This window comes from Rhamphochromis longiceps, linkage group LG10 (genome assembly GCF_057381845.1).
Source record: "Rhamphochromis longiceps isolate RC_006_pf linkage group LG10, R_longiceps_female_GT1.1, whole genome shotgun sequence".
Taxonomy (NCBI): Eukaryota; Metazoa; Chordata; class Actinopteri; order Cichliformes; family Cichlidae; genus Rhamphochromis; species Rhamphochromis longiceps.
Window position 1 is genome coordinate 9,747,605 of NC_140566.1, and position 16,799 is coordinate 9,764,403.

Sequence of the window (16,799 nt, forward strand, 5' to 3'; positions counted from 1 at the left end):
TCAGAATATGGAGACAGTCTCCATGCAATCTTTCACATATACCACATGTAGATGTGCGATAGCATTTCTCTATAAATATTTTAGGCTTAGAGTCCCTCTTTGTCCAAACCATCCACACCTCTGTCGGGCTGTCTGTATATTTGTTTGATGCCTTTTGCAAAAGTAAATAAAACACCTGGTTGTATGCACCACAGTTTATTTCAAATTTCAGAAGTGTGAGTCCATGGCTCATTGGATCTGAGGTCCAAAATGAACAGTGACGGATCATCCTGGAAAAATGCATTTCCACCCTCGAGCTCAGATTGTTGACAGATGAAGAGGACTAGAGTGGACCATGACCTCGACTGTGCCCTTTCAGTGGCTCCACCAACTCAACTTCTACCTACACTGCCACCATGCATGGCACTAGAAGACTGTTCCAGTGATTCATTACTGACCACAGCCCACATCTTCAGGTTTCATATCAACAAGCAGGCTCATCAGAAAGCTCCACGTCACAGTTTTCGCCACAACGGGTAGCAACTTGCTACAACACCCTTCAGCTGCCCATCAAATGTGCCAATGGACAGTCCCTACTAGTCTTTTTACCTTAATCAGAAGCTCAGATTAAAGAAATCATGACTCATAACTGGGGAAATTTTTTTTTGTTAAATTCTCTTATTTTCCATTGTGAGACATGTATACACATTATGATTGGGATGATAATGACAGCTGAAGGAGAAAGAGAAGAAAATGGACAAAGAGCTCCACATGGCAGCCCTGACATGTGCTAATCTATCCAAGCTACAGCCTATTAGCCATGTCCCCTGACCACAAACAAGTATCAAGCTCCTGCCAGAGGAAGAAAATGAGCAAGATGACACAACCTGGACATCAGTTTAAAGTGCTTTTAGAGGGCACAGAGCAGTGTTGTCCCTCAACAGCAACAACACTGCTGATGAGAAGCATAGCAAGGTGGACTGAGGCTGGAGGGAAGGCACAAGAGTAACGTGCTGCTACTCTGCTGCAATACCACACACATGTGATAGTATACAGCCTATGTGCACATTTGTGTAATTATGATTTGGGGAAATTGAACTTTAAACATATAGTTTGCTGTCTGTTGTCAGTAAGTTTATCGAGCTGTGATCTAATGTGTTGTTTGGGTGTTGGATTAATTTCAACCTCTGAAGGTCTCAGAAAGAAAGTAGTTGAGCCCAAAACTCATTTTTACAGGCCCGGTCAGCAACATTTGATACTGCAAACTGCAAACGGGACTTCTTATGGTTTTCTGTTAATAATGGCTTTCTTCTTGCCACTCTTCCATAAAGGCCAACTTTGTGCAGTGCACGACTAATAGTTGTCCTATGGACAGATTCCCCCAACCTGAGCTGTAGATCTCTGCAGCTCTTCCAGAGTCACCATGGGCCTCTTGGCTGCATTTCTGATCTGCGCTCTCCTTGTTCGGCCTGTGAGTTTAGGTGGACGGCCTTGTCTTGGTAGGTTTACAGTTGTGCCATACTCCTTCCATTTCTGAATGATCGCTTGAACAGTGCTCCGTGGGATGTTCAAGGCTTGGGAAATCCATTCTCTCCTGACTTTCTCTCCTCACTCTCATAAACCTCCCAACTGTCTCCAAACTCTCACTAACCGCAACTCTCCATCAAACACCCACATTTTGAATGAAGTCTGAGGGGTTTATATCTGTCATAGCTCGCGGCAAAGTTCGAACCACTTCATGAACCAGTCACGTGGTACAGCCGGGCAGCGAGGCTTCGGACGTCATCATTTTCAGCTCCTCCCATAAATGAAGCAAGCCTCGATACGCGCATCGCGGAAACTCCCCCTAAATTACTCGGCACAAGCTTTGAAGCCTCGATACAGAACGTCACATCACTAGCTGCCAGTCTTTTAGGGTATGTCTCTACCAGCTTTGCACATCTACAGACTGAAATTCTTGCCCATTCTTCTTTGCAAAACAGCTCCAGCTCAGTCAGATTAGATGGACAGTGTTTGAGAACAGCAGTTTTCAGATCTTGCCACAGATTCTCGATTGAATTTAGATCTGGACTTTGACTGGGCCATTCTAACACATGGATATGTTTTGTTTTAAACCATTCCATTGTTGCCCTGGCTTTATGTTTAGGGTCGTTGTCATGCTGGAAGGTGAACCTCCGCCCCAGTCTCAAGTCTTTTGCAGACTCCACGAGGTTTTCTTCCAAGATTTCCCTGTGTTTGGCTCCATCCATCTTCCCATCAACTCTGACCAGCTTCCCTGTCCCTGCTGAAGAGAAGCACCCCCAGAGCATGATGCTGCCACCACCATCTTTGACAGTGGGGATGGTGTGTTCAGGGTGATCTGCAGTGTTAGTTTTCCGCCACACATAGCGTTTTGCATTTTGGCCAAAAAGTTCCATTTTGGTCTCATCTGACCAGAGCAGCTTCTTCCACATGTTTGCTGTGTTTTCCACATGGCTTGTGACAAACTGCAAACGGGACTTATGGTTTTCTGTTAATAATGGCTTTCTTCTTGCCACTCTTCCATAAAGGCCAACTTTGTGCAGTGCACGACTAATAGTTGTCCTATGGACAGATTCCCCCAACCTGAGCTGTAGATCTCTGCAGCTCATCCAGAGTCACCATGGGCCTCTTGGCTGCATTTCTGATCTGCGCTCTCCTTGTTCGGCCTGTGAGTTTAGGTGGACGGCCTTGTCTTGGTAGGTTTACAGTTGTGCCATACTCCTTCCATTTCTGAATGATCGCTTGAACAGTGCTCCGTGGGATGTTCAAGGCTTGGGAAATCCATTCTCTCCTGACTTTCTCTCCTCACTCTCATAAACCTCCAAACTGTCTCCAAACTCTCACTAACCACAACTCTCCATCAAACACCCACATTTTGAATGAAGTCTGAGGGGTTAATATCGCTGTCATAGCTCGCGGCAAAGTTCAAACCACTTCATGAACCAGTCACGTGGTACAGCCGGGCAGCGAGGCTTCGGACGTCATCATTTTCAGCTCCTCCCATAAACGAAGCAAGCCTCAATACGCGGCCTAAGCAGGCTTAGGCCTTTTAAGCAGGCCTAAGCCTGCTTAAAATTTCTCAATAGCTTTATCCCTGACCTGTCTGGTGTGTTCTTTGGACTTCATGGTGTTGTTGCTCCCAATATTCTCTTAGACAACCTTTGAGGCCGTCACAGGGCAGTTGTGGAGCTGTTTTGCAAAGAAGAATGGGCAAGAATTTCAGTCTCTAGATGTGCAAAGCTGGTAGAGACAGACCCTAAAAGACTGGCAGCTGTAATTGCAGAAAAAGGTGGTTCTACAAAGTATTGACTCAGGGGGCTGAATAATTACACACACCCCACTTTGCAGTTATTCATTTGTAAAAAATGTTTGGAATTATGTATGATTTTTGTTCCACTTCTCACATGTACACCACTTTGTATTGGTCTTCCACGTGGAATTCCAATAAAATTGATTCATGTTTGTGGCTGTAATGTGACAAAATGTGGAAAGTTCAAGGGGGCCGAATACTTTTGCAAGCCACTGTAAATGACCTACTTTTCAAGGCGGATGGGAAATAAACACCCCAAACACAGATCAAGGTTTTATAGTTAAATAAAATGAAACTAAAAAGTCAAACTAGATGTGAAAAACAGCTGCTTTCAGTAAAGTTGTTTTTTTATTTTAATACCTATTCTGATTTCTCCTAAGATCCTAAAAATGATTGCTCTCCATGCAATAATAGTAAAAAAGACTAAATCTGAACATTTTCAAACTGTAAAAACTAACCTGAAATGAAGAGGCCACTCTGGGAATAAACTCAAAATAACATATTCAATGCTTAGAGTCGATTTTTATAAAAAAGCATGCAGACTGCTGTCAGGCTATCAGTACTGTTTGCCTGTACCCCTTTGCAAAGGTAACAACAGCCTGGTTATGTGCACCTCACTTTGTTTCAGATTTCTACAATAACTTTAATGAGCTCAACATTTAACAAAGGAGAGTCTGAGCGGTAATTCTTAGAGTTTTTAGGTTTTTTGAGCTTTGTATGTTTTGACTTCAGAGGGAATTTTCTGGGTCGTCCACTCCTGGGGTGTTAACACATACCTTAATGCGCCATACTAGCAAGTTGGAGTGTTGGAGTGAGAAGTGGTCTTCACTCTTGCTGATCATCAGTTATTTACATGCATTTGATTAGCAAAACCTGACTGCTTCTTATCTTCTTAATTCCTGTGGAAGCAGTGAGGGTGTGCTAAAGTTTTTATTGGACTTCAAGTGCCAGAGCTATCCCAGTTTAGAAATATGTGATAGAATACAAAAGTATGGTGGTGGAGTGCGCCTGAATTTTTTTTTTTTTTTCACCATCATAACAAATAGTCTGACAGATAAAATGAACTGTAAAACAGTGATTATAATAAAGTAGAGCTGGGCGATATGAGATTTTTTCATATCACGATATGTTTTTTTCATTTCAGGCGATAACGATATCTATCACAATATAAGCCAAATAACTATATTTGTAAGATTTAAATGTGCCGTTGCTCACAAGTAAAATGTGAAATAATCAGCAGCTTGTTTTTATTTAAATATTTATTTCCCATAATAAGTTCAACAGGGTAGATGTACTTAAGGAACATGAGACTTTTTCAGATAAATAAAGGCAAATATTGCAAACTACACAAAAGGCAGCCGCTAAAGCGTTTAAGTTTCAAAATAGGACAAACAAAACAGACTAAATTGTCAATTCCACTTAGAAACAAAATATTAATTCTAAAAATAAATCTTAGTTTGTTTTACAGAAGAACAGACAAAACTGACTAACTTTTGTCAATATCAAATAAACTGAGAACTAAAAGGAAATTCTCAATCTCTCCTTGTTGTATAGCTTAGCTTTTCAAACAGTTTTAACAGTTACTTTAGTCTGACAAAAGCCGAATGACGAATTAGCGCTTCCAGTCAGAGACTGAGGCTACGTCCACACGTACACGGGTATTTTTGAAAACGGAGATTTTCCATTTTCGTTTTAAAAAATAATCCCGTCCACACATAAAGGCAGAAATGAAGGAAAACGCTGCTATGAACATGCCAAAGCAGCAGGTGGAGCTAGATTCCTAACCGTGCCTAAATGTTGGCCAATCAGAAGTCTAGAAGCCTCGGTGGGAAAAAGTAAACAAAGCTGCGGCATAGAAGCAGAACCGAGTCGTAAGTGTGGAGGGACAGTAACTGTGTGTATATGTAAGCATTTAAACACTGCAGAGAGTAGAATTAACAGTAACAGTATTGTAGAAATTCATTTCACCGAAACAATAACGTGGCGCAGTGTGACGCATGCACCAGTTTATTGTATTTCCAGACTTGCTTTCGGCACAATTTACAGTGCACGCTACTCTGTTTTTGTCAGACTTGAAATAGCCGAAATACCTTCACACTACGGAACTTCTTTGGCTCTTCCGTTTGACAATCTCTCCGGCATTGGAACCATCATCTGTTTTCTCTTCGGTCACGCTCGGTTGATTTTTCTAGTCGGCACACTCATTTCCTCCATTACGCGCTGGCTCCATTACCCGCTGGCTGCTTCCCAAACAAACACACGTGCGGCTTGGCACTTGTGCTGTACGTAACAAGTCACGCGACGTGACGCTGCGGCTGTGATTGGTTCGGCTCTGTGCTACTTAATTTGGATTGGCTGACCTTTTTTTTTTTTTTTTTTTTTTTTTTTTTTTTTGAGGACAAGAGCGGCGAGGTCTATCGCGATAGCTTAATTTCTCTATCGAGTAAAAGTTATATCGCGATACATATCGTTATCGTTCTATCGCCCAGCTCTATAATAAAGCATAATGAGGTATTTTTGCAGTTTAATGACTTCCACACATTCAATTGCTGGGAAGAGTTTTCCACTGGCTAATGAAGAAGGAGGCAAGTTAAAAAAGTGTAAACACAAAGTAAACGTTCTGTTTGCCTACATACCGTATTTTCACGACCATAAGACGCACTGTACTAAAAGGCGCAGTCTCAGTTATGTGCGCCATTACTGTATTTAACACACACATAAGGCGCACTGGATCATAGGGCGCAGACAAGTACCGTATGCGTATTTAAAAATAAAGCGGGAGCAAACCCGAGTTCGGTACCTTACTCACATTTTTATTACCAGTAATCATCATCATCAACAACACACAAGCATACAAGTGTGCATATTTAAAAAATAAAGCAGGAGCAAAACAAAGTTTGGTACTCACATTTTTATCATCAATCAAACCTATCGAAGTCCTCATCCTCTGTGTCTGAATTGAACAGCTGCGCTAAATCTCCACCAAACATGCCAAGTTCACTTTCTTCACTGTCAGAGTCACTTTCCGTGCCGTGCGGCTCCTTGGAAATGATGCCAGCTTTTGCGAAAGCTCGAACAACAGTGCCAGCAGACATGTTAGCCCAAGCATCTACAATCCATTGGCAAATTGTGGCGTGACTCGCCCGGCGCTGCCTTCCACTCTTGGTGAAACTGTGGTCTCCATCGGTCATCCATCGCTCCCAGGCCGCTCGCAGCCTTACTTTGAACGGGCGGTTCACACCGATGTCCAGCAGTTGGAGTTCCTTTGTCAGGCCTCCCGGAATGACAGCAAGCTCACAGTTCATTTGTTTCACTAGTTTTTTCACATCGGCTGTGAGATGGGCACGCATAGAGTCACAGATTAAGAGCGATGGTGATGCGTGGAAAAAACCACCTGGTCTCCTTACATACACCTCCCTCAGCCACTCTTTCATCATTTCCTCATCCATCCAGCCCTTTTCATTTGCCTTAATGATGATTCCTGCTGGAAACTTCTCTTTAGGCAAAGTCTTTCGCTTAAAAATCACCATAGGCGGCAGTTTCTGTCCATTAGCATGGCAGCCAAGCACAACAGTAAAAGAAGACTTTTCATACCCCGTTGTGCGTATAGCTACCGTGCTGGTCCCTTTCTTCTCCACAGTGTGACTCACCGGGATGTCAAAAGTGAGCGGGACCTCGTCAATGTTTGTGATGTGGCTGGGCTGGATGTTTTTGTCGCCGATGTGTTTGCTGCAGTAGGAGTGGAAGATGGCCAGCTTTTCATTATAATCCGCTGGAAGTTGCTGCGCTACCGTAGTCCTGGTCCGGATGGAAAAATGGCACCGTTTCATAAAACGAAAGCACCAAGACGGACCTCCTTGGAAATGTTCAATGTTCATCTCTTCAGCTAGTGAAACTGCTTTTAGCCGAATGGTGACCGTCGAAACGCTTCTCCCGCTTTGCTCGATGATCCACCGCTTGAGTCTTTCGTCCAACTCGGGCCACCTCGCCTTATGTCCGCGGAAACTCAGCTGCGTTTTCTTGACCTGCCGGAGCTTGTTTTCTAGCTTCCTCCATTTGCGAACCATCGATTCGTTAATCTTAAATTCTCTCGCCGCTGCTCGATTTCCATGTTCCTCCGCGTAGCTGATGGCCTTCAGTTTAAACTGTGCTTCGTAAGCGTGTCTCTTTGCCATTTTCAGGGTTGTTAAAACAACAATGTCCTGCATAATGCACATACCTGTTCTTTTATACAGGTATGTGTGATAAAGTCAACGCATACACTTCACCCTTTAGCGTTCTCATGGTGTTTTCTACTACGGCCTCATTACAACACACAGGGCGCACTGCGCTATAGGGCGCGCCGTACGTTTTGAAGAAAATCTAAGACTTTTAAGTGCGCCTTATGGTTGTGAAAATACGGTAGTTCATCTTTACCTCAACATCAACACAATAGCCAAGTGTTATCTTACAAGCCCTGCAGCAGCTGATAAATTGTTTACACCTTCACTTTTTCTTCTTCTTGCAGTTCCCAATGACCTGCTGATTGCGTAAGTATTATTTTCTTTCTTTCTTTGATTATCTGATTATCAAAATGTTCAACTAGTATAAAAGTACACCAGAAAAGAAAAATCACTCAAACACACACAAACAGTCTTTCCATGCATGTATTTGATTTTCTTTAGTTGTACTAAACTTCTGATGACTACACACTACGCTTGTACTGTACTTCTGATTTCTTTCATCCACCTATCAAATACTGAGGGCATCTTGGATTTCATCTTGGAGTCAAAGAGGAGGTACTGGTCCGTGTGTGGGCTTCCGGTAAATTTGAATGTTGAGGTTGTCATTCTCTTCAGTGTGCACAGCGTAAAGGACAACTGTTTGCCTTTCCTGGACTGCGCAGTACCTCCTCTTTGACTCCCATCACCCTCTGGAACACAAACTTGGGGGTAATTAGGACCCTACACCACCGGGCAGATAATATTCCCTCTAAGCCAGAAGGGAAAAAGAAGGAACACACACACATAAAGGAAGCACTTAAAACATACGGTTATCCTAATTGGGCGTTTATAAAGTCAGCAAAGATGCACAGAAAAGAAGATCAGACACCAGCGAGGGAGGATAAGAAAGACAGATGCAACAACATTTTCATCTCCTATGTAGCCGGTGTATCAGAGAAACTCAGGAGGCTCTTCTCCAAGCACGACATCCCGGTGTACTTCAGACCCAGCAACACACTTAGACAGAAACTGGTTCACCCAAAAGACAGAACTCCTAAACACAAACTTAACAATGTGGTGTATGCTGTACAGTGCAGCGAGGAATGTCCAGACCTCTACATCGGAGAGACCAAACAGCCACTTCACAAGCGCATGGCACAACATAGAAGAGCCACCTCCACAGGACAAGACTCAGCAGTTCATCTGCATCTAAAGGACAAAGGACACTCTTTCGAGGATGCCAACGTTCACATTTTGGACAGAGAGGACAGATGGTTTGAAAGAGGAGTGAAAGAAGCCATTTACGTCCACTGTGAGCCAGACGCTTTTCTTTCCAACCTCCTTAGACTACGATGACCTGGATGACTGAGAACCTCCACAAACAGTCAATAAAAGTAGTAATCCACTCCTGTCTGAGTTATGTTCTTAGTAAGAAAAAATTTGGTTCTGAGTGGGTGTGATGTGGATAAACCACACTGACAATGACCAACTATGCATGCGTGCAGTCTGGGTTTCCCCATGTGACACAGACACTGATAGGACTGCGATGGTGTTCTGTGAGATTTCCTGGCAAAGTGGCTCAAAATGTTGAGAGTACAGGAGTGCTCCCTGTCACCACATCCTGTTTATCACACAGGAAGCCTCTGGTTTAGGGGCTCATCACACTCTGGCAATTCACTAGTAGACTTTTGTTTTTTGTCTTTTTTTTTTTTTCTTTTTTAAATCTCCCAGGCTTTGTAGAAGCATATTTATCATATAGCAGCACAATTAGGTTGTCCACATTAATGATTCCAGTCAGAATTTTAATAAAAACAAACTGAGTGATGGGGATGTAATGGATAAAGGGATGTTGTTCTTATTGCACTGAACTTCAGCGTGATTATCTAACATGATTGAATGACCTTTTTCATAGGATAGACCTTTAAACCAATAGAAGTCTGGTTTGAAACCATTTAACATGTGCTCTAATTAGACACATAGAGTGTTGTGTTAAAGTAACTATCTGCACTAACCCGAGGAGACATGCAGCGACGAAAATGATGTGTATATAAAGAGAAAAAAAAAAAGGGGGGGGGGGGGGTTCAAGATGCTCCACCACAGATGAGTGTGTGGTTTGTGTAGATATGCAGTGTGCCTCTCGTCTTTATAACCTTTTGTTTCTCACAAGCATTACTCGCAACCCTCCACCCCCCCCCCCCCCTCCCCCTTAGGACTGCTTTGAGAGTGTGGCTTATGACTAGTAAGGTTGGGCAATATGTAAAAAATTTCCAACCGACGATCGTCAGTCCAATAACCAACATAGACGATACACTCACGCAGGCGCATACTACATTGCAGCACAATGTAATCATGGATGGACTGATTTGCGCATTTAGAATTTTATAAGTTTTGTTTGGAGGGAATATTTTACCTTCTTGTTTTTTTTCAGTATTAATATAGCTACTTTTTGAATTATTTATTCATTTATTTATTTATTTATTTGAGATGCGCTAAATTCCATTTTTATTTTTTTAATGTTCGCTGGAAGACACACTTTGATTTCTAACTTGTATAACTTTATATTTGTTGTTTGATCGAGTGTATAAGACAGATGAACACTGGAACGGCCTGTGAACACGGTTAGAGTGGGGAAAAAAGAAGCCAGTTACTCTTCGTCTCCCTCTCCACCATTGTGGTTTTTTATTTAAATGTTTTTGAGGTTTGTTTGGGGTTTTTTTCTTTTTTTTTTTGAACATGGGCTATTGTATGGGCAGAACTCTGTGCTATCAAAAACTGAATTTGAATAAGTTGAATTTGAATTGCTCAGATTGATTCTGAATTGCTCAACTTGAGTTCTTGTCCTGTGAGCCACCGTAAGGAAGTACTTAGAGTAGAACTGGACCATCACCTTTTCAAAGACAAAGCAGTCATTTAGATAAAATATTGGATATTGTTTACCTGTAACTGCACAAAGAGAACTTAGAAATGTAATTACTGACAAGAGTGAACAAGCACTTATAGTGTAATATACAGCTGTGGCCAAACATTTAGAGAATGAGAAGTGTTGAGGTTTTTTCCCCCACAAAGTTTGCTGTTTCAGTGATAGTTGTATATCAAATTCAGTGTTGGGACCAGAGATGGGCAGTAACGTGTTACTTGTAACGCGTTACTGTAATCTGATTACTTTTTTCAAGTAACGAGTAAAGTAAGGGATTACTATTGCAAAAACGGTAATTAGATTACCGTTACTTTCCCGTAGGAATACTGCATTACTAAAACCGTGATTTTTTTTAATTTTTTAATTTTATTTAATTTTATTTATTTATTTTTATTTTTTTTGCGAGAATGTCTCATGACAATGACGTAAGCGAGTGCGACGTTCGTGACAACGGCTGTGTGCAGATCAACAATGGATCATATATCGAGTGCAGGAGAGAGGATGAGCGTGCAGCGTTTAAAGCGTGGAAGTACTGACTAGGGCTGGGCCATATTATACCGTTCACGGTAATACCGGTATAATGTTAGGCAACGATAGGAAAATGAAATATCGCGATAGAATGGGAGTAAAACGCGCATGCGCAGTGCCTTTGTTTTCATACGCACATGGCCGATTGTTGAGTGAAACAGATGAACCAGAATTGGTTTGTAAAAATGGTGCAACTTCAGTGATGTGGAACTGGTTTGGTGTTTGTCCGTCAGATACCCAACAAAGCACATTTTTTTGCAGAACATGCAAGCGGCCGTTGTTATTGTCATATTTGTCGGACTAAGATGCTCTTAAATCTGGGAGTAATCTGGGTCCTAAACTCCATATGCTTCAGGTCAAACAACACTGCAGCATCACTTAGAGTTAAAAACTGTCTAAATTCTTTCATCTTTAATAAAACGATCAGCATTGCTGCTTTACCAGGTGTAACTATAAAGTTTAACTTCCAGGCATCCATGAAAACAAAAGTTATTACATTTAACGGAGTTAGAAGTTAGCAGGAAGCTAGCGGAAGTTAGCTCGCTAGTTTCGCTAGTTACCTAAGCATGATATAGCATGTTCTGACGGAGAGATTTCTGAAAAAAATCAAACGTACAGCTCTGCTATCACTTCCAACATAAATGAAGACAGGAAACTAAACAGCAGTGACGTTTGTAGGGTTACTGAAGTTGGGCTAGCTGGTATATAATGATGTGCTACGTGATCGCTAGCGACACAGCTATGTTAGCATAACATAAACAGTGAAGCTGGAGGACGAACACTAACACTTTTCCACTTATAAAAGTTAACGTGAAGGTTCTTCATGGTTAGAGACAAATGCAATCGCATGGCAGGATGCTGTAAACGGACCAAACTTCAGTCAGGAGAACAACTGAGATAATCCATCCACAATACGAGGTTAGTCATTAATATACTGCAACAACATGGGAATAGAGCAGCTGCCAGAGAATTCAACATTAATGAATCAATGGTACAGAAGTGGAGGAAGCAAGAAGAATGAGTTTAATAAAGTTTGATTTATCTGACTGCTTTGTTTCGCTTAATGTGCCTTATAATCCCGTGCACCTTATGGTCCGAAAAATGCGTACTGCACACTGCAGTTTAATGTTGCAAAGCACCTCTTTTTAACTTCAGTGGATATTATACATGGTTATGCTCAGGATATGTCAGCCCATTTCTACTGGAAATGCCTTTTGGTTAAACTTTCAGCAAGGAATTTGCATTTGCACTGTTACATTTTTATAAAGCTTTAATGTACATAAAAACCAGCTTCTTGTTTAAGTGAAAATAAATGGAAGGTTGTCTTTTTGCGCTAGTAATGTTGTGGAGTTGTATTTTGTCTCGCATCAATTATATCGTCGGTTATATCGTTATCGCAAATTTTCAAATATATATCGTGATAAATATTTTTGGCCATATCGCCCTGCTCTAGTACTGACCTTACTTTGAGTTTGATTCCATAAAAAGTGACAAAAAATTAGCGTCCGTTGTGCGTGGGAAGAAAACTGCGCAACGACGTAATGGGAAATTCACAGAAACTCGCGGATTCTTCCACTGACCGCTGCAGCACACCTGCACCAGGGTAAACCTCCGCCTACCCCACTCCTGCTTTACAGGTGAAAATAGAGCAACAGGACCGCTAGTCTTTGATTTTATTTATTTTCTGCTGTGTTTTACTTGCATCTATTTGAAAGACTGAGTGTAAACACAAAAAATATTTTATTTTATGTGCTGGAATGTGCAGAAAATAGGTTTAAATGTTAAACTAATTTCTTCCAGTCAGAGAATGTTGCATATAATTAAATTTTTGCCTGATGCATAAAGTTAAAAGATTAAAATGGATAAAACAAGTTTTAAAAAGAGACTTTTCCATTTGATTACATTTTGTATGATGGATTATGCAGAAAAAGTAGAATTGGGCTGAAAGATCTATCGCTTTATCACCTATTCAGGTTGTAAATCGTGTTTTTTAATAAGTAACTAAGGACCGGCCACCGGTCCGAGTGTCAGGAGAACTGAACTTCAGGTAAGAAGTTATGACCTGCAGTCTTTCTGGGTCAGATATAAACCAAGTTTAGGTGGAGTTTATTTTCGTTATGCTGACTTTTTTGTACTGCGTACTAGCTAGCATGACGGGGTTTCTATACAGCTGGGTGGGTGCTATGTTACTGATGTTAAACTTTATTTTGTTCATAAGGTTAATTATTAGAGTTGCCAACTGTCCCATTAAAAAAACCCAGAATAGTCTGGTATTCAGAGAAAATATTACGCGTTTCATATTGAGGTGAAAAGGAAGACAGTTTGTCCCGGACTTCAGCTACAATGAAAAAGACACAAAGCTGAAGTTATTCTGTCTTTACACTGTCAGCTGCCTCTTCTTCTCTTATTCTCTCCCCTCCCTCTCCCGTTTCTACTTCAATCATGAAACTGATCAATGATCAGCTGATCGGCTTTTCTCTCTTGTTTGTTTATCGCCCACTTCGCGCCAGAAAGAAGAAACCAGCGGAGCTCGCGTTAAACAACAGCTGCACGTTTAAGCTTGATCAGCTGTTGTTAGAATTTATTTAATATTAATTTCTAGTATCAGCTGATGTTTGCTGGAGCCACAGCTGTAAAAGCTGCTGGTCATGATATGGTTTGGTTATCTGGTGAGAGGGAAACATGAAGATGAAACCAGGAGATGTCCTTACTGAATCATCAGAGCTGAACAGGTGATGGAGAAACAGGTTTACCTTTTAGGTGACATGAATGAGTTGAAGGGAAGTTATGAACTGTTTCTGAGAGACAAATAAAACCAGGATCCTTTTCTAAGTAGCTGACAGCTGGTAACTGTGCAGGGGCGGGTCTAGCAAAGTGTTGCCAGGGGGCCAGGTAGGGCATTAAAAGGGAAAGGGGGGCACAAGGAAATACTTTCTTATTCTCATTTAAAATGTCTAGCTTTTATTTAAAAAAAAAAAAATGAAAAATTATTATCTGAGTCTTACAACAAACGATTGATAGATTGATACATTGATACATATATACCATCAAGACAGTGTACATCACTGTCACAACAGTGTTTATTTTCATTCAAAGGCTTTATGATTTTTCCTATAATAGTGGGCCGGTCTCTAGTCAAAATGCCCGGGACGATTTTTTTTGTCCCAGTCCAGCCCTGTATGCAGCTCATCTGCAGTCTGGTGTTACCTACATCTTCCTATTCAGAAGGCAGAATTTCCGAGTTCTGAGTACAATCAAAAGCACCACAACTGCAGTTTTCCTGTTGGATGTAAAAAGCGCACATGATTTTGTGACGTAGGCTAAAATCATGGCGGCGGTCAACGACGGTCCAGGCATGGGATTTCTCTCGTGGAAATACAGTGGGGCAAAAAAGTATTTAGTCAGCCACCGATTGTGCAAGTTCCCCCACTTAAAATGATGACAGAGGTCAGTAATTTGCACCAGAGGTACACTTCAACTGTGAGAGACAGAATGTGGAAAAAAAAATCCATGAATTCACATGGTAGGATTTGTAAAGAATTTATTCGTAAATCAGGGTGGAAAATAAGTATTTGGTCAATAACAAAAATACAACTCAATACTATGTAACATAACCTTTGTTGGCAATAACAGAGGTCAAACGTTTACTATAGGTCTTTACCAGGTTTGCACACACAGTAGCTGGTATTTTGGCCCATTCCTCCATGCAGATCTTCTCGAGAGCAGTGATGTTTTGGGGCTGTCGCCGAGCAACACAGACTTTCAACTCCCGCCACAGATTTTCTATGGGGTTGAGGTCTGGAGACTGGCTAGGCCACTCCAGGACTTTCAAATGCTTCTTACGGAGCCACTCCTTTGTTGCCCGGGCGGTGTGTTTTGGATCATTGTCATGTTGGAAGACCCAGCCTCGTTTCATCTTCAAAGTTCTCACTGATGGAAGGAGGTTTTGGCTCAAAATCTCACGATACATGGCCCCATTCATTCTGTCCTTAACACGGATCAGTCGTCCTGTCCCTTTGGCAGAAAAACAGCCCCATAGCATGATGTTTCCACCCCCATGCTTCACACTAGGTGTGGTGTTCTTGGGATGCAACTCAGTATTCTTCTTCCTCCAAACACAACGAGTTGAGTTTATACCAAAAAGTTCTACTTTGGTTTCATCTGACCACATGACATTCTCCCAATCCTCTGCTGTATCATCCATGTGCTCTCTGGCAAACTTCAGACAGGCCTGGACATGCACTGGCTTCAGCAGCGGAACACGTCTGGCACTGCGGGATTTGATTCCCTGCCGTTGTAGTGTGTTACTGATGGTGACCTTTGTTACTTTGGTCCCAGCTCTCTGCAGGTCATTCACCAGGTCCCCCCGTGTGGTTCTGGGATCTTTGCTCACCGTTCTCATGATCATTTTGACCCCACGGGATGAGATCTTGCGTGGAGCCCCAGATCGAGGGAGATTATCAGTGGTCTTGTATGTCTTCCATTTTCTGATGATTGCTCCCACAGTTGATTTTTTCACACCAAGCTGCTTGCCTATTGTAGATTCACTCTTCCCAGTCTGGTGCAGGTCTACAATACTTTTCCTGGTGTCCTTCGAAAGCTCTTTGGTCTTGGCCATGGCGGAGTTTGGAGTCTGACTGTTTGAGGCTGTGGACAGGTGTCTTTTATACAGATGATGAGTTCAAACAGGTGCCATTCATACAGGTAACGAGTGGGGGACAGAAAAGCTTCTTACAGAAGACGTTACAGGTCTGTGAGAGCCAGAGATTTTCCTTGTTTGAGATGACCAAATACTTATTTTCCACCCTAATTTACGAATAAATTCTTTACAAATCCTACCATGTGAATTCATGGATTTTTTTTTTTTCACATTCTGTCTCTCACAGTTGAAGTGTACCTCTGGTGCAAATTACTGACCTCTGTCATCATTTTAAGTGGGGGAACTTGCACAATCGGTGGCTGACTAAATACTTTTTTGCCCCACTGTATGCACATTATCTTTTCCTTTCTATTGGTAGGTGGCACAGTGCACTTGTGGCAAGTAAGCAAGCTAGAAGACTGGAAATCTTGCTGGGTATCCAGTTATGGAAGCAACACATTAACAAGAGAATTCTGAGTTAAACCAAAGTTACTTTCCCTAGTAACTAGTTACTTTGAAAGTAACGAGTAACTATCAAGTTACTTTTGATAGTTACATTGCTAGTTACTTCTAAGTTACTAATTTAAAGTAACTTACCCAACACTGATCATATTCTACTGGAAACAGTCGATCATATTTGTCGAAGCTGAACCCAGGGCAAACTAAGCTAAATTTAGCTTTTTTTTTTTTTTTTTTTTTTTAGCAAACAGCTACAATAAGCATAACAGTTATCAGATATCATTTGTTTACATGATGCTTTTTCTTATACAGGTAATATATTTATTACCAACCTGAACGTTTATCTGCCGGTCATCTGACATGACGAATGACTTCTGAATACTTAAATCTGTGTCCCGCTCCAACTCAAGATGCTGTAGGAAGGTCTGCAGGTACAAACGGTGCTCGATTACTCTGCGGCTTTCACAAATGGCCTGGATGTATGCCCCCAAAAACTGAATTGTAGAACTGAAATTGAATGGTGAGCAGTGAAACTGAAAGCATTCAAAAGCTAAATTTAAAGAAGGATGAATACAATTTCAAATTAAATTAATTAATTTTCATAATGTAAAATTCTGTTTCGATTCAGTGATGATCATTTTCAAATCAATTTATTGGATTTCAAATTAGGCTAATTCAAATTCAGCTTCAGAAGGTTTTATTCAAGTTGAGCAATTCAGATTAAGTTTGAGCAATTCAAATTTG

The 16,799-nt window shown here is 41.4% G+C and overlaps 1 protein-coding gene across 1 annotated transcript in view; it reads left to right on the forward strand.

Annotated features, from left to right (window-relative positions):
• Window positions 1-16,799, forward strand: part of zswim7 (zinc finger, SWIM-type containing 7) — a 36,172-nt gene that overhangs the window by 8,465 nt on the left and 10,908 nt on the right. Inside the window, exon 2 of the mRNA XM_085420097.1 lies at window positions 7,818-7,839. Within this exon, the coding sequence (XP_085276223.1) occupies window positions 7,818-7,839 (22 nt within the window). The remainder of the gene's footprint in view (window positions 1-7,817; window positions 7,840-16,799) is intronic.